Below are 17785 nucleotides of genomic sequence, written 5' to 3' on the forward strand. Positions count from 1 at the left end.
GCCGCCGCCGCCGCCGCCGCCGCCGACTCAGCCGCGCGTCCCCTCGGCGCTCCAGCCGCTCCGGGCGCAGCCATGGCCCCGGCCCTCTGGCCGCGCCTCAGCCACGTCCTCTGGCTCGCCTGCCTCCTGCCCTTGGCCCCGGCTGGGGCGGCCGCAGGTAAGGCGCTGCGCCGCCGGCCGGCCTCCTCGGGCGGGCTCCCGGGCTGTCCAGCCGTGCGCCCTGCACGCACTTCCTCCTCCCGGGGGCCTCTGCAGCGCGCGGCGGAGGGGACGGTGGCCAGCCGGCTCCTCGAAGCCCTCTCTTCTGTCCCTTCATCCTTCTCCCCACACCTTTGTGTTCTCCAAACAACCTGGGCACACAGTGGGCCCTCGGCCCTCGAGGGGGCTCCGCGGTCCTGCTGCCACCTGCAGATCGGCCCTGCCCTGGGAACCGCGCGCGGTGGCCGGTGCGCCCCTGCGGGTGGCTGGGGGTGGGGCGGGGAGGACGCTGCGGGGAGACCGGGAATGTGCGCGGTGGGTCCGCACGCCCAGCCCTCCCCTCCTCCCCTCCCTCCTCCCCTCCTCCCCTCCTCCCCTCCTCCCCTCCTCCCCGCCCCCGAGGGAGCACGGCCAGGTTGCCCGCGGAGCAGCGTCTTTGCCTTGAAATGGCATCTTGTCTGGAGAGGTTCCCCCCCTGCTTGTGTTGGCTTCGGGGAGGTGGCGATTTTAAAGCCCAAGGGGCCAGTCTGCCATTTCGTCTTTGGATTGGTTTCCAAAATGGACCCCGAGCTGACAGGTCCTGCTGGGTGCTCCCTCCGCCCCCCTCCCCACCGGTCCGTGCCTCCAGGCCCCCTCCTTCCCCCCAGCTGGAAAGGCCAGCACCAACCTTCCTGCCTCATTTCGGTAACAACAAAAGAACCCGGATTGGAGAGTTGTTGGGGGACAGGTGGCAGCTCTGGGGATGAGCGTGTGTTTAATAGCCAACATTCTTCATTACGCCGCCCTCCCCCAAGAATGGTAGGGAGAGGAAGAGATCTAATGCAGAATTGTGAAAGAGAATCCAAAAGGTAAAAAAAAAAGCTGTATCTTAGGGATGAATTAAGAGAACTTTGTGGGAATTATGCTTGGTCAGGATTACCTGCTTCCCTCCTATAAATTTCGTGTAGAGATGGGGGTCTCTTGTCCATTGGGTTTACATGTGTCTGGAAATGATCACCGTGGCCTAAACAAAACAAAACAAAAACAAAACGTTAATTCTTTGGAAGTCCTGTATGGTTCCCAGCCTGGCCTATTCATGATATGACCGAAATAAGCTGGTAATGAGGTTGGGGAGCATACCTTCTCCTTCACACATGTGAAAAAAGAGACTTGGAAGCCCTTTCCGTCCTTCCTGGGGCCTGGGTCAGCCTGTATGGGATGCTTCCCACGCAACAAGTGGAGATCCGAGTCCAAGTACTGGACCATTCGTTAATTCCAGGTTATGCTGTTCAGAGGTAACTTAGGAAGCGTTCGTGGCTATCCACATGTGCAGTGTGAAAGAGCCGATGCAGCCATTTTCTAGAATGTTCAGGGTCCCACATGCAGTGTTATCAGGGAAGACGTTCTCCAAAGTGGAAGCCCACAGGGCCTATTAGTGAGTGAGTGTTACTTCTGTGGGTCAGGCTTCGTGGTAATTGCCACTTGGTGTTTTGCTTTGGCTCTTTCAGCTCTGGGTCACTCAGCACACCTGTGGAGACCCCTAACCCCCCTCCCTTAGCCGCTCTGTACTGCAAGGCCATGTCACCTGGGGTCTGAAACCTAGAAAGATTCGTAGGGCAACAGGACCTGGGCTTGGTTCCTTTAGCTACACATGGCAAAGCCTTCACAGTCCATTTCAGTTTGGATGCCCTGGACACTTCTGAGAGCCTTGAGGAAGAGAGAAGCAGCATTACCCAGGGGCTGTGAAACATCTGCTTAAAAAAAAAAAAAAAAAAAAAAAGCTTGGGAAAAAGTGCCCACCGAGGATCCTTGTGTCTGGACAGGTGTGGGGGCTCCCAGGAGCTGGGTCAGTGTCTGCAGCAACATAGCTGTAGCCACAGCCCCCCCCTACCTCCTCCCTCCTCCCAGCCAGTCCATTCCCCTGGCAACGGGTCTGCGTAGTGCTGACATGCGCTTGTCTCCAGTCTCACTGCAGATGCTGGATGGCCATTAGCATGCAGCCGAATGTCCCTGCCACCTGCCAGCCTCGCTCTGGCCCACGCTCCTCGCCTGGGGGGTGGGCGGGAGCAAGAGGGAGAAGGGATGAGATGGCCTCTCTTTCAGTGAAGCCTGGCCAAATGTTTGCTGCCTCATAGCCAAAGGGAGGGAGAAGACAACTCAACCCCGGGGGGTGGGGGGGCCGGGGGGGGGAGTACAGATTTGCTTGGTGACTCTAGGTAGTTACATGGGGGACCTCAGAAGACTCATGTCCCTCAGTGTAAAATACACACTGTGTTTTCTTGAAGCAATTTCTGCCATAGTATCTAGAATTCTCTCTTTGGGATTAAGACCCTGCAGGTCCATTTTTCAGTGCCAGTCCAAATGACTTTACAATCCAAACATGCCTCTAGAGATGGGGATTCAGAACAGGAAATATGTGATGTGGACAGAGGGAACCTGGAGCAGGAGTCTAGAGTAGGCAGGGGACACTGCCACAAGGCTAATGGGATGCAGTTGAAGCACACACATGCTCCCGTCACAGATTTGCTGAGTCCGACAGATCTCTAGTGAGCTCCCTGAGGGCAAGAGGCATGTCCTGCACTTCTGGGTTTCCCCAGCGCTTGTAGAGTGGAGCACAAGGAAGGGGGTCAGTCAGTACCACCTAGGTAAATGGTCTCCTGGGGCAGTGCCACATGGGCTGGTCCCTCTCATCTCTCTTGGGCAGCATCAGTGTTGAACCTACGTGCCAAGCACTCTGTTGGGTGAATGGGGAGATGACAATGATCCCTGCCCTCAAGGAGCTTGCAGGGAGACAAAGAAACCTTCATGTCAACTTGGGGTTGGGACCACTGTGTGCCCAGGTTGTTTGGAGAACACTGAGGGGACGAGGGGTTCGGGGAAGGTTTCCTGGAAGAGATTATATCCACCGATGTGTGGGTGGAGAATGGCAGTGGAGATAGTATGTGCAAAGGTCCTGAGGTTAGGAAGGACAGAACATGTCACAGGAACTGCAAGAGTTAAAATGGCCAGCCCCAGCATTGATGTGCCAAGATGTGAATTCGGACTCTACATGGAGGCTGGCCCGTGAAAACATTAGCTGTAGAGGAAGCTCCTTGGTGGTAGGAGCAGGAGATGGATGGTGCTGAGAGAGAGGACTGGAGGCCGAAGGCCAGGGCCAAGAATGAAGCAGTGATCCAGATGGCTGAATGCTGGCTTTTAGCAATGCTAGTAGTGATGGAGAGGAAGCAAACGTACCCAGATGGGAGGAGTAGTGGCAAAGGACTAGGGACTTACACCTGGGACAGCTTCTCTCTCCGGCCCCAACAGAATGTGATGGCTGAAAATGGTAGGTGTGGGGAGGGGAGAACCCTAGAGTGGCACCGTCCAGCAGAACATTGCATGATGAAGGAAATATTCTGTATCTGCCCTGAAGAGGAGCTACTGACCACATCTGGCTGTGAAGCACTTGAAATGTGGCTAGCACAATTGAGGCACTGACTTTTTAGTATTGGTTCAAATTCAATTTAAGTAATTAACTTTGATTAATTTAAACTTAGTGACGTGTGGTTAGCAGCTCCTCTTCTGCTCAGTGCAGATCTGGAGCCAGAAAGTAGGTCTATGTTACTTGGTTCCGCCAGCATTTAGGAGGCACTTGAAACCTGGGGAGCAGGTGCATGAGGCCAGGAAGGTGGATGGGAGTGGGGGAAATGAGCGGAGAGGTGCTTGCAGCCCCTTTGCCTTCCTTCTGTCTTACCTCTTCTGGTGAGGTGTCTGCTGGCTAGACACTCTCTAACCTGGAGCCTTTCAGAAATCTCATCTGAAGAGGAAATTTACAAATTATAACAAAATAGTCACCAAGACGTGCAGTAGTGCTATTGACAAGAGTGAAGAGTTCTGGGAATGAAGATATATATACCTGCTTGGGGCGCCTGGCTAGCTAAGTTGGCAGAGCATGGGACTCAGTCTCACGAATCTGAGCCCCATATTGGGGATAGAGTTTACTTGAAAAAAAAATTAGGGTCACCGGCTGGCTCAGTCAGTGGAGGATGCAACTCTTGATCTCAGGGTTGTGAGTTTGAGCCCACGTTGCGTGTAGAGATTGCTTACAAACAAAATCTTTTTAAAAAGAAGGAAAAAAAAGATCTACCTGCTTGAGGGATCATCAAACCAAGAGTGAAATTCACATTAGTGTGACCACAGATATGCCTTTGACATGTTGTCATGTGAAAATAAAATAATTTAAAATTGTGTGCAGAGTGTAATTATATCTCAGTTAAAAACTACATGTGAAGAAGAGCTATGAGGACTGTAGTATGGTTGCAGCTGTTTTCGGGAGGTGGGATAATGGGATATTTCTAATATTCTTTATACATACATATTACTTTCATGATGGAAAGAAACCTTTTTAAAAAAAATCTTACTTTGTTTATACACAAAATATTATGCACATGGTAGCAGTTGAAGAATAATGATTTAAGAAAATGCCCACATATGGAATTGAAAACAACAATTAGAATATAGAATTCCAAAGTGTGAGCACAATTTTTCTTTTAAATAGGAAATGCCCACACATGGTAATACCGGTTGTTACTGATTATTTGTATTTTTAAGACAAATTTTTAAGTTTTAACTTTCTATTTCCTCTATTTTCAGGTTACATTTAGTGTCACCTTCCATGCAATAATCAGGAAGGGAGTGTTATTTAAAGGGCCTCTGACCTGGCCTCCATCCCAAACGCTCAAGGCCCTGTTCTCTGCTAGGATCTTCTAAGACTGATTCTCAGTTTCCCTGTAAGAGCTACATCCCCCATATTTCAGTTCAAGTTCCCTGAGGAGTCAACCAGCTGGAGGTATATAGTTCCAGCCTTGGCCTCTGCGGGAATCCCAGAGGTCATTTAAGAGCAGTGCAGTCTGGTGGGACCTTGATGATAATGAAGATATTCTGTATCTTTGCTGCTGAGCGCTTGCAATGCAGCTACATGGGGCACCTGGGTGGCTTAGTTGATGAAGCCTCTGCCTTCAGCGCAGGTTATAATCCTGGGTTCTTGGGATCAAGCCCCACATTGGGCTCCCTGCTCTATGAAGAGCCTGCTTCCTCCTCTCCTGCCCCTCCTCCCTGCTCTCTCTCTCTCTCTCTCTCTCTCTCTCTCGCTTGCTCTCTTTCACACATAAATAAAATCTTAAAAAAAAAAAAAAAAAAGAAATGCAGCTACTGTGGCTAAGAAAGTGAGTTTTAAATTTTGTTTCATTGTAATTGAAACACACAGCTATGTGTGGCCAGTGGCTGCTGTGTTGGGCAGTGTTGATCTAGAACCTCTTCTGTTACAGATACAGAAGAGGGCTTGGCCTGAATCAGAGTGGACCTTTGTCCCAAGGCTTGTTCTATCTCTGTCTATCACTTTAGGCCTCTAAAAGACCCCAGACTCAGCTTTGGGTTTCAGATCAGAATTTTGTTTGCCATGTCAAGCCTAGTCTGAAAGAGTGGGTAATAGAGGGCATTTTTTTGGCAGCAGCCAAGGTGATCCCTCCTGTAACATATGTTGGGAGTCATTTGCATAGCTAAAAAATAACTCTGGCCAGATCAGACTTGTGCTCTGGAAATGCTCTGCTTGGCTGGCATAAAAAGAAATTCTCTGGAGTCTGTTTGACCTGAGTTTGAATTCTGCTTACAATGTTTCATTTTGTTGTTTTTTAAAAGGTTTTATTTATTCATGAGAGACACTGAGTGAGGTAGAGACCTAGGCAGAGAGAGAAGCAAACTCCCTGTCCTAAGGCAGACACTCAACCACCGAGACACCCAGGTACCTCGAATCCCAGCCTACAATGAACTAGCCATAGGAACTTTGGGCAAGTCATTTGAGCTTCCTGGGCCTCAGTTTCTCCACTTGTAAAATAGAATAATAGAATCCAACCCAGGGACGCCTGAGTGGCTTAGCAGTTGAGTGTCTGCCTTCAGCTCAGGGCGTAATCCCAGGATCTGGGATCTAGTCTCACATTGGGCTCTTTGCAGGGAGCCTGTTTCTCCCTCTTCCTGTGTCTCTGCCTCTCTCTGTCCCTCATGAATGAATAAATAAAATCTTAAAAAAAAAAAAAAAAAAGAAGAAGAACAAGAAGAAGCCAACCCAGAGGGTGACAGTAGGTCCCTTGCCACGCCTCTCCTGAAATAGTTTGTCTCTGGGCTTCTAGGGCTGTATGAACTCCACCTCACCACCGACGGCCCTGCCACCACGGGGGCAGAGGTGACCATCACAGCCAGCCTAGTGGCCAACGACAACGGCAGCCTGGTCCTGCCCACCAACTCCCGCCTCTACCGCTTCCACTGGATCCATACCCCGCTGCTGCTCATGGGGAAGACTGATGAGCCTTTCAGCTCCGCTATCCGAGCCGTGGGGAACATGCCTGGGGACTTCCCCATCTCTGTCTGGGTCACTGCTGCCGACTGCTGGACGTGCCAGCCTGTGGCGAGGAGTCTCCTTGTCCTCCCTATCACAGGTAAAGACCCTTTCTGTTTGCTAATTTGCCTTCAGACTCTTGCTGCAGAGAAAAACATCCACCCTGGTTAGTAATCTTCTAAACACAAATTAGGCTCCTAGTCCCTTCTCTGTTATATGTTAATGAAGGATCAGAAAATGCTTAATACCCACTGCTGGCAGCATTGTACTGGAAGGGACACAGAAAGTACATGTTGCTACTGGGGGTCTAAGTTAACATAACCCTATCCAGAGCAGCTGATCGATACATATCAATGGTTATGCACTGTTTCAATCTCTTGTCTGTTCATTCTCTTCCCTCCAGCCTCCCACCCTACTACTTCTCTCTCCTTCCAGGAAGTCCCTGCTCTCTTATTATTTTTTTTAAAGATTTTATTTATTTATTCATGAGAGACAGAGAGAGAGAGAGAGGCAGAGAGAGAAGCAGGCCCCATGCAGGGAGCCCGATGTGGGACTTGATCCTGGGACTCCAGGATGGTACCCTGAGCCCGAGGCAGACTCTCAACCGCTGAGCCACCCAGGCGTCCCTCCCTGCTCTCTTAGAGTTTACAATCTGTTAAAGAATTTGTCTTCAGGAAATAAATTTCCATTTGGGTAATGTTTTATGTACAGATATGTTCACTGCAGTGATGTTTATAGCAACAGAAGAAAATATGAAGTAAGCTAAGTACGCAACCATAAAGGGACTGGTTAAGTATATGGGTGTAATTTGTATGACGAATAACAATTACCTTTACAAAGTTTGTAATGTCCTGGGGGAATACTCATGCTTAGAAAATTTTAAAAACCAGGCAGCCCGGGTGGCTCAGCAGTTTAGTGCCGCCTTCAGCCTGGGGCATGATCCTGGAGACCCAGGATGGAGTCCAACGTCGGGCTCCCTGTGTGGAGCCTGCTTCTCCCTCTGCCTGTGTCTCTGCCTCTCTCTCTCTCTGTGTTTCTCATGAATAAATAAAATCATTAAAAAAAAAAAAAAAAAAAAGAAAAAATTAAAAACCAAAACACAAACTTCAGTAACCAATCTACTCAACTGTATTTAATACATGTATGTGTATGTAGTGTCCATATCTGTTAAACACACACAAATGCTTTGCAATTCTCCAAAACATCAACAATAGTTAATGTTTGACTGACAGGAGGTTTCTTTTCTTTTCATCCTACTTTTCAGCAGTTTCCAAATGAGTTTTATTGAGCACACCTTACATTCTGCTTTTAGGGTGAAAAAAATCAACTCCTAATTTTTTTTTTTTTTTTAGAGACACAGACACAGAACAGTGGTCCTTACCCAGCCTAGCACATTGGGTGTAAAGTTGTGATCAGTAGAACTGCTAATTTTTCTAGATTCATCTAATAATTTGAAATCTCTCCTGATGATTTCTTTCAAAGCCTGTGCATTTCCTCCTGGTCCTGGGCATCTTCTGTGCTAGAAAGTTTGGGATCCTGGTAAAAGCGGTGCAGGAGCAAGGCTATACATGTGATGTGTGTGCTCACATGTGTGCTGTGAGTCTTCACCAGTGTTCCATGCAGCAGGGGCAATGATGTATGTGTTTAGTGACCTGCTGGGTCCCCTCCTGCTACCACTCACTCTGATAGAAGGTTAGTGTGGGGAGAGGCTGTCCTGCCAGCCAGCATGTGAGGTCACTCCCTGGCCTTACCTTCCCACCCTCTCACCAAGATTCACTCACCTTGGTCTCTCTCCCAGAGCTCCTCGTGGGGAACCTTCTTGTCACCCAGAACACCTCCCTGCCCTGGCCCAGCTCTTACCTCACCAAGACTGTCCTTAAAGTTTCCTTCCTCCTCCATGACCCAAGCAACTTCTTCAAGACTGCCTCATTTCTCTACAACTGGGACTTCGGAGATGGGTATGTCCTTCCCCACTGATGCCCCAGAGCTTTGGCCTGTGGTTGGTGGCCCCACCGTCCCATGCAGAGTTGCTCTGTACTTTCTTACCTTCACCTGCTCACTCTCTCTGCCTCTAGACATTCCTTCAACACCTACTCTGTGTCAAGCTTGGGGTACGTGGGGACCAGTAGTGAGCCAATCACAGGACCTGCCTTTGAAGTGCCTACAACCTAGTACAGGAGGTCATTGGTGCCCCAACATCCCTCTAAGACAGGTCAAAATAGGACATTTTTTCCATTTGATTCTAGAAAGACCTACCTGGCTAATATATCAGCACATGCGATTATACTCATGTCATAGAACTCAGGTGTTCTGGCTTCATTTCTCCTGACTTCAAACAAGCCAGGCTGGAGGAGGCAGGTCAGGAAATGGGTGACAGGCACTGAGTCCAGGCAGCCCACAGATGTCCCAAGCTCCCATGAGGGTGGTGCTCTGTGAAGACCCCTCATTTCCATTTGGGTCAAGTCCCTGGCTGATGGTCCTTCCTACTCTATCCCATATTTTTCCACCTTTCATTCATTGGCATTCCTTAAGACATTTCTCAGGCAGAGAAACAGAGACCAGTTTTCCAAGTTCATCAAAGGCTTAGTGTACCACTCCTCAGCCCCAAGGAACTTACAGACTCAGCATGCTTTCTTATGTACACTAACCATTTAGAATAACAAAGTGGGGATTCCTCCTAATTACAACAAAAATAGTACATAAAATAAACCTAAGAGCACACTTACCTGACAATGGGCAAGATCTTGTGTGAAGAAAACTAGAGCTACTAAGAGATATCAAAGATTTGAGTAGACGGGTAATATACGCCATGTCCAGGATTGTGAATCTTAAGATTGTAAAGATGTCTACTTCTCTCCAGTTATTTTGTAAGCTTGATACAAGTCCAATAAATGTTCCATAAAGTATAATTTTGGAGATGTGACAAAGATTCTACAGTTCATTTAAATTTGGTGTTTAAATATGCATATACATACACATATATACATGAATGCATATATACATGTATAAAAATGTATGTCATTATAAATATATATGTAGTTTATAACATAAGGAATATCTGGAAAATCTGTCTCAAACCAGGGGACAGGCTCTATACTAGTTAGCATTTCTTTTCACATTAAATACTTTATTTACTATTTTTGCTATAATGGAACATTTTTGACTAGACAATGAAATAAAACAAGAAAAAGAAATATAAATTCTATAAAGGAGAAACAAAAATCATCACACACAGATGACCTGGAAAACGCAAAAGCCTCAAATGAAAAATCTTAAAACTAAAAAGAGATTTTACTGATATGGCTGGTTATAAAACAAAGATTCATAGCCTTTCCATATATAATTGCAATAGAAAAAAATCTTTTACAATAGTTGTAAAACATTAAAGCTGGAAGAGCATAAACATAGCTTAAAGTGGTAGGATTTATGTGAATAAAACTGCAGATTGTACCTAGAACCTTAAAAGGACTTAAAAAATGAAGAGAGAATTTCTCAATATTGCCAGAAGGAAAAATAATCAGAAAAGCAGAATGGTGATGAGTGGAGATGGGGAGAAAAATAGATATAGATACATAAATGTATTATGAAAACTACAAATAGGGGTGTCTGGCTGTCTCAGTCAGTAGAGTATGCAGCTCTTGATCTCAGGGTTATGAATTCGACCCCCATGTTGGGTGTAGAGAATACTTAAAAGTAAAATCTTTTAAAAAATGCCACAAATAATTTGCAGCTACAAAAGGCTGCTCCTCAGAACAGAACAGAAAAGGCAGACACAAACCTAAGTCTATGTACACATCTAGTATATGTTAACAGCGGTATTTCTAGCCAGTGAGTAAAGATAGATTATTTAATAAATGGCACTAGGGCAGTTGGTTAACTAGAAGAAAAACAATCTGATCCTTAAAAGCAATTCCAGAGAGATTGAAAAAAACACAATGAAACAGGGCTACATTGAAATATTGATGGTCCTCTGCAATTGGATAATTTGGCAGTGGGGAAAGCATTTCTAAGAATAGAGAAACAGAGGCAGAAACTATAAAGGAAAAAAATGCTAGATTTGGCTCACTAGGTTTAGCCAAAACCTCACTTTTCACTGAGTATGAAAGAAGTAAAGCAAACCAAAAGACAAAAGCTAAACTGGGTTTAGAAAATATTTGGAAGATATTTAATAGATAAAGGTTTGTTAAACTTCATATATAAAGAGCATTGAGAAATCAACAAATATTTCCTTTATTTTATTAGATTTCCTTTTGAAGTAATTCAGGTAATTGCAGGAAAAAGCATAATATTTTATATGTCATATCATAAACTGTGATGGAGATACGATTCTGTTTTACAGATGAGAAAAATAAGACTTAAGAGTTATATAGATAGGAAATCTAGAAAAGTCAAGAAGGTCTTAATTCCAAAGTTTGTATTTTTTCCATCCCAGGATTGTCCTTGTCTCTAATGCAGGGCCTCTTTTAGATTCCTGGTGGAAGGGGGAAGAGCATTTCCTGGCAGGTGATAGGCGCTTGTTGCTAGAAGTTCTCCCAGCTGTCATTTATAAGCACAAAGATGACCAGCAGCCAGATGACCACACAAGCATGGCTGACCTTGCATCCTGGCTGGCTCTGGGGGCTGCTGTTGTGAGGATGCCCAGTTTGCTCACAAAGCATTGGTAGCCGAGCTTGTCATTCTGTGGACACCTCCGACTCTAAGAGGTTATGTGAGTCCCTTCTTGTCACCTTACAGCACCCAGATGGTGACTGAAGATGCTATGGTCTATTACAACTATTCCATCATTGGAACTTTCACTGTGAAGCTCAAGGTGGTGGCAGAGTGGGAACAGGCAACGCAGAATGCTGGGAAGGGCATTGTGCAGAAGACAGGCGACTTCTCTGCCTCACTGAAGCTTCAGGGTGCGTCTCTGGGGATTGGTACTGGTTGAGCATTTGGCCACCTTGAGGAGCCCTGGGCAGCACTCTTTCCAGGGTTGGATCCCATGAAGATAGAGTGGCTCCAGCTGGGCATGGGACTGAGCTTGGGTGCACATCCTCTCTTCACGTTCCCCTGGGGCAGCCCTCTGAGCAGCTGGTCATTATCCCCCCTCTAAGAGGTCACTGAAGGCCCAATGGAGGTCACATGGCCACCAAGAGGTGGAGTTGGATTTGAACCCAGGCCTCCTAGCTCCCAGAGCCTGAGCCTGTGGCCAGACACTGTGCTGTGAGTTGGCAGTCCACATTGCTCTTTAGTCTCGGGCCACACTGGCTGGGGCTGGGCGGCCTCAGGCTTCTGCAGAGGGGAAACACCCAAACCTGCCTCTCCCAGACTTTGGCTTATTCGGAGCCCATCCTTAGTCCTGGTTACCAGAGACCCCCGCCCCTCCGCCCCTACCAGCATCCTTACTCTGAGTGGGCTCCAGCACCTGCTGCTGTCAGGGACCCAGGCATGCCCTGGGCAGATCTGCGACTCACCCCTGGGAGAGAGCCTGGAGGAGGACAGGGTGGTGGTCACACAACCCTGAGCCCTGAGAACTTTGAGACAGTTGTCCTCAGTCATCAGGTCTAACAGGGGCCCTCTCTGCCTTCCAGAAACCCTACGAGGCATCCAGGTCTTGGGGCCCACCCTAATTCAGACCTTCCAAAAGCTGACAGTGACCTTGAACTTCCTGGGGAGGTGAGTGAACCCCGATGGGACAGTGGGTGATTTGTTGCCCTGCCCACGCTCTCCCATGGATGATCCTGAGCCTGCTCCATCCCCTGAGGGGGCCCAAGTTTGGGGGCTGGTGGAAGCTGGTGCCTACCTTGCCCTGCAACCATGGGAAAGTTGTGGGCATAGCTCCATTACTGTGGTCCAGCGGGGAAAGCACAGGCCCCTTGGAGCTGTCTGCAGTGTAGGCATTGAGGCAAAGGCAGGGGAGGAACCAGTCGTGTGAAAGCCCTCAGCATGTGGCTTGGGCCTGCCTCCAGCCCTGAGAAAGCAAACTGGCCTGGCTCTTGACAAGAGTGTTAGGCTGAGTGTGTAGTAAGCTACTGGGAAGCAGGGCATATTCTCTGCACAAGGGTGGATGGAGCTGCAGAGGTTGGCAGTCAGGGCTCAGCCCTCCAAGGTCTCTTGTGGGGAGGACCAGTCCCACCCTTCAACACAGGGACAGGACGCGGAAGCAGGGCTAGATGGGGACGCAGCAAAGCGGCCAAGAAAAGAGAAGGATGAGCCATGGAGCTGGAAGAAGCTTCTAAAGCTTTCTGGGAGCTTTGGGGGCAGGCGCTGAATACTGGAAAAGTGGGGTGGGAAGCTACTCAGGCTGCAGATCTGATGGTGAGGTGGCAGGAGGGTGTGTTTTACTCAGGCCTGGGGTTGCTTGCTCAGCATTCCTTGTAAGCTGTTTCCCAGCCTCTGAGCCCGTGCTGTGGCAGGTGGATAACCCCGACTGCCCTCCCCCCTCCCAACCTGTCAAAAATCTGCTTATCCTTTCAGATCCTATTTAAATGGTGCCTCCTCCAGAAAGGCCTCCCTGACTTGCTCATTAAGAATGTGCTCACCTGTCCCCTGTGCTTCCACGGCACACTCCGTGTGTCACTGGAGCACTCATTCTGTCCCATCCAGCAGCCCTTGCCTGTCCCTGTTTGCCTCACTAGCCTGGCATCTTCTTCTGTGGTGGGTGGGGGGTATCTCTTATTTATCATCTGGTTCCCCGGTCTGGGAGGTGTGAAGCAGAGGCCAGGACAGCTAGGTGTTCTGTGCTGAAAAGTACACTAAAGTTCACGGCTGTCTGGCCTTTCTCAGACTTGGTCTGTGCCCACACCCCTCGCTGAGCCATTTCTGAAAACCCACTCCCATTTCCCCACAGCCCTCCTCTGACTGTGTGCTGGCGGCTCAAGCCCGAGTGCCTCCCGCTGGAGGAAGGGGAATGCCACCCGGTGTCCGTGACCACCACAGCGTACAACCTGACCCATACCTTCAGGGATCCGGGGGACTACTGCTTCAGCATCCGGGCTGAAAATGTCATCAGTAAGACGCATCAGTACCACAGGATCCAGGTGTGGCCCTCCAGTAAGTGACATCTTGCCTTCTGCTCCAGTGCCACACAGGCAGCAAAAAAACAGTCAACCCTGGCACCATCACCTGCAGCCAACCCACCACCCAGGGAATCATCACTAAACCTACTGGCCCAACCAATGTTGTTGACTAAGTGCCCATTAGCTCCCCCAGACGACCAGTGCCATCACCAGGCAGCCCTAGGACCCCTCGTTTCTGCCAACACCACCCTTGACACCAACACCACTTGCAATACCAGTGGCCAACCTGACCAACCGGCTCTGCCACCATTATCTGCATACAGTGCTGGAAGGACCATCCAGAGCCAGCAGACAGCTGTCAGTACCACTGCCCACACCACCGTCAGCACCCCTCCCACCGGCCCCAACACCCACTGTATGGACCAGGGCCATCGATCCTGTGGTACTCAGCATCAAGACAGCTCAACTCTCACTTGCTGCCATTGTCATTGTCCCCGGTTTCCTTCCCACATATTACCAATGCCACACTGTCCCCGTCGTGAGCACTCCTCCTCTAAATAAGACCCCACAATCACAGTGCTCTCTTCTCTGCCATCACCCAGATCCCGGCACTGTTGTGGCCACTAAACTAGCCCCCAGGGAGTGGGAGCTGCTGAGAAAGTGTGAAGTGAGGGTCCTATTATCTGTTAGGACCCTTGGACACTTCCTTTGGAATGCCGAGTCACCACAGTCAGCCCCAGCCACTGGCTTACAGTCAGAGGATTAGCTGATGATAGTGTGAAATTCTACCCTTCTTTTCCAGGGGGTACTCTTGTGACCCCAGAAAAGCACTCCCTTACATAGAGGAGAAAGTGGGATCCCAAAACCCTGAGGGGTGGCCTCTCAGGTGCCCAGCCAGGTCCCAGCTTTTAGGGTACACAGAGAAACCTTGCCAGCTGCTCTTGGCCCCAGGGTCAGACCTGCGAGGACACCAGATGCTGCTGCTGTCCCTTCCCATGTCCTCAGTCTCTGTCTGAGCCACTGGGCAGATGCCGTGTTCCACTCTGGGCCCTGGCTGGCCTTGAGGGCATCACTGAGGGCTTGGGGCCCTGCCTCCCTCAGGCCCTCCTGAGCCCTGGTTGCCCAGGATCCCCCTGAATCCTACAGAGGAGACAGCATTCCATATATTTCCATGTTGTCTTTCCCTGGAAAGCAGAGCCTCCTGGCATATTGCAACATCTACACCCGGGGCAGAGTTGGGGAAGTGTGAGGAGGACCCACAGTGCAGATCACCTGCCATGCATATGGCACACTCCCACCCCTCACCTCGTGGAATCCCTGAAGCAGCCTCGTGGGGCAGCATTAGCATCAGGGAGCTTGCTCAGCCAGGGTTCGAACCCAGGGCCGCCTAACTGCAGACTCTAGGTCCCCCCTGCTCCATCACACAGCCTCCTGGCAGCAGGGGCAGGCCGTGAGCCTAGAGCTGGTGGAGGGCAGGCAGCTACAATAGGTCACAGGTCACAACATGTTTCCCCATCTCCAACGCAAGTCACCCAAGAGAGTAAGGAGGCAGCTATGATTTCTTTGATGGCCTGGACTCAGAAGCCATCACTTCTATCCTGTGCTATTTGTTAGGGCAAGTCATTAAGTCCAGCCCACACTCGGGGTGCACCTCTTGTCAAGTAATGTGGACAGTTCTTAAAACGCTAACACACCCAACTTGGTTTATGTAGAATCCAGGATTCACCCATTGGGCTTGACTAGTTGGGATGCGTGTATGTAAGGAAAAAACAGCTCTTGACTGTTCTGTTCCCCACTGCAGTCAGAAAGCAAGCCTTCACCACCAATTGTCCAGCCCTGTGACTTTACCCTGTCTCTTCCCCAGGCATCCAGCCGGCTGTCTTTGCTTTTCCATGTGCCACGCTTATCACCATGATGCTGGCCTTCATCATGTACATGACCCTACGGAATGCCGCTCATCAGAAGGACATGGTAGAGGTGGGTGCTCAGGAGTGTGGAGGCTGGACCACCGGGCCCTCACTGAAAGAGGTGTGCCTAGCAGGCGTCTGGATGTCAGAGCAGGGTCCTAGGGCTGGGGGTGATGTACCCAAGACACATTCATAGGTGGGCCAAATTGAGTTGAATTCTTTCCATCTGACTCGTGGTTGTGCTCACCCCTTGCCTTGCAGTCGTGCCCTTGAGCTGGAAAGGGGGAGGGCGACCCAAAGAGGGAGGACCAGAGAGCAGAAAAGCCAATGGCATAGCGAAGCACTGTGTGCCTGTGCCACCAGGTAGCTGAGCTCGTAAGGCCACCTAAAGGGGGTCTGGGCAGGCGGGTGATTGACCCATGGGGTTTTGTTCACCATAGGTGGCTGATTTTGACTTTTCCCCCATGTCTGACAAGAACCCGGAGCCGCCTGCTGGGGTCCGGTGCTGCTGCCAGATGTGCTGCGGGCCCTTCTTGCTGGAGACTCCATCTGAGTACCTGGAGGTTGTCCGGGAGAACCACGGGCTGCTGCCACCCCTCTACAAATCCGTCAAAACTTACACTGTGTGAGCACCCCCCAGTCCCATCTTAGCGTTAACTGACCACGAACTGGGCACTTCAGACAGGGTGGTGCATGCCACCAAGCAGGAGGGGTACACATGGGCGGGGCTGTCCACCCTGCTGGCCACACATCTGTACTTCCAGCTGCCGCCACCACCCCCCCTTCAGCCCTACATCCCTGCCATCCATCCATCTGTACAGTCCAACCTCTGCCGTAAGACCTCCTCCATCAGCCCTACTCCACCCCTTGCCTTTGAAGAACCCTAAGCAGGGCCCTGACACTCAACGGGGTGCCTCCTGTCTCCCAGGTGTGCCTGGCTGCCCCTCACGCATCCTTCCCACATGGGCACTTCTGCCATCCATCTAGGGTCCAAGCTTCCCTCCCCAGCGTGGCCCTGCCAAGGTCAGAGAACTGGGAGGAAGGTTACCAATGGTGAAGGCTACATCACAAAAGCTCAAAGATACAGAGACAAGCACATGCATACACACACACAGATGCACACATCATACGTGTCACACAGGTGTCTCAGATGATGTCTTCTGTATCAGTTATGTCGGTTACTGTGTCCTGAATTAGAACTAAAATGACACCAGACTTTCTCCACTTGGCCTCTGCAGCTCCTGGGCCTGACCCTTCCCTTTGAGTGCTGTCCATGTGGCTCCTAGGGCCTGTTCTAAACAACACACTGTTTCCTGCCTGCTTTTGGGGGGTGGGGGTTGAGCAGTTTGGGGTGGACAGGGCTGATGCTTCATGAGCACAGAGTGCTTTATAAATAGCGCCTGCTTTTACTGAGACTGTGTTCACTTCAATTGAGGAAAAGGCCTCGCAGCAAAGGAGGAGCAAGCCAGGGGGTACTTGGGTTCACCACGAACTGGGGTTCGTGGGGTTTGGTGTTCTTGCCCCCAGGGGTGACCTTGAGAAGGAGGAGGCAGGACTGGAGGGAGCCTGCTGGGGCGGGGGGAGAGTTTGCACAGAGGGCAGGTACAGGTGCAGAGAGAGACCATAGTGAGGCCCCCCATAGCCCCGCAGGAGTGCAGGGAGCAACTGGGGCCGTTTGGGGGGGAGGGGGCAGGGCTATGGGGGCGTGAAGCTCTGTTGCCGTAATCTTCGCTCTCAGACTTTGTGCAGACAACAGCATTCTCGCTGTCATGCAGCTCATTCTCATGAAATAACTGCCATTGTTGCTGAATAAAGCTTGTGTGCTCTCAACGTAGCCAAGCAGATGCCAGGGGCAGGAGTCTCTTTCTTGTGCGCGGTGGGAGTGAGGGGTTGGGCCTTGGAGTAGCAGGGCATCGCCAATGTGTTCTCTGGCAAGTGTGGATGGAGCTGCTGTCTGGGGCACCAGGTTCCAGGTGCAGCCTCCACTCAGGCTGCATCACAGACCAGACTTGGGAGGAGGAGGGTGTCTGGGACATGGGTCCAAGTGTCCTTCAGATGCCTCCAAAGTGCAGCCAAGTCTGCGGCTCCAGGCAGATGCTAGGTCAGAGCTGGAAGGAAGGCCACACTCAGGGAACTTGGGAATGCAGATCCTGGGATCCCACCCACACCTGAGTCCATACCTGCTATAGGGGCAGCCACCTGTGTCCCCACAGGAGTCCTAGTGCCATCAAGTGTGAGCACCTCCAGTCTCAGCAGGGCTCCTTGAACTTGGATGTGCCTGAGAATCACCAGAGGTCTTGCTAAGGCACATGCTTTCACTCAGGAGTTTG

The 17785-nt window shown here is 50.2% G+C and overlaps 1 protein-coding gene across 2 annotated transcripts; it reads left to right on the forward strand.

Moving 5' to 3' along the window:
- Positions 1 to 17289, forward strand: TMEM130 (transmembrane protein 130). 2 transcript variants are annotated; one of them, XM_041747070.1, is made up of 8 exons: positions 1 to 157; positions 6342 to 6647; positions 8346 to 8505; positions 11282 to 11448; positions 12121 to 12205; positions 13380 to 13582; positions 15413 to 15525; positions 15896 to 17289. In XM_041747070.1, the coding sequence occupies exons 1-8, from the start codon at positions 73 to 75 to the stop codon at positions 16082 to 16084; spliced, it is 1308 nt and encodes a 435-aa protein (XP_041603004.1). In that variant the 5' UTR covers positions 1 to 72; the 3' UTR covers positions 16085 to 17289. The 2 variants fall into 2 exon arrangements, with proteins under 2 accessions (XP_041603004.1, XP_041603005.1); XM_041747071.1 differs by having other exon boundaries at positions 15932 to 17289.
- The last annotated feature ends 496 nt before the right edge of the window (positions 17290 to 17785 follow it).

This window comes from Vulpes lagopus, chromosome 3 (assembly GCF_018345385.1).
Source record: "Vulpes lagopus strain Blue_001 chromosome 3, ASM1834538v1, whole genome shotgun sequence".
Taxonomy (NCBI): Eukaryota; Metazoa; Chordata; class Mammalia; order Carnivora; family Canidae; genus Vulpes; species Vulpes lagopus.

Bases quoted from the DNA above. Each gene is read 5' to 3' on its own strand.
- TMEM130 (XM_041747070.1), top strand. From the start codon at position 73: ATGGCCCCGGCCCTCTGGCCGCGCCTCAGCCACGTCCTCTGGCTCGCC. The intron at 158-6,341 runs GTAAGGCGCTGC...CTGGGCTTCTAG, and splicing joins CCCGGCTGGGGCGGCCGCAG to GGCTGTATGAACTCCACCTC. The intron at 13,583-15,412 runs GTAAGTGACATC...TCTCTTCCCCAG, and splicing joins GATCCAGGTGTGGCCCTCCA to GCATCCAGCCGGCTGTCTTT.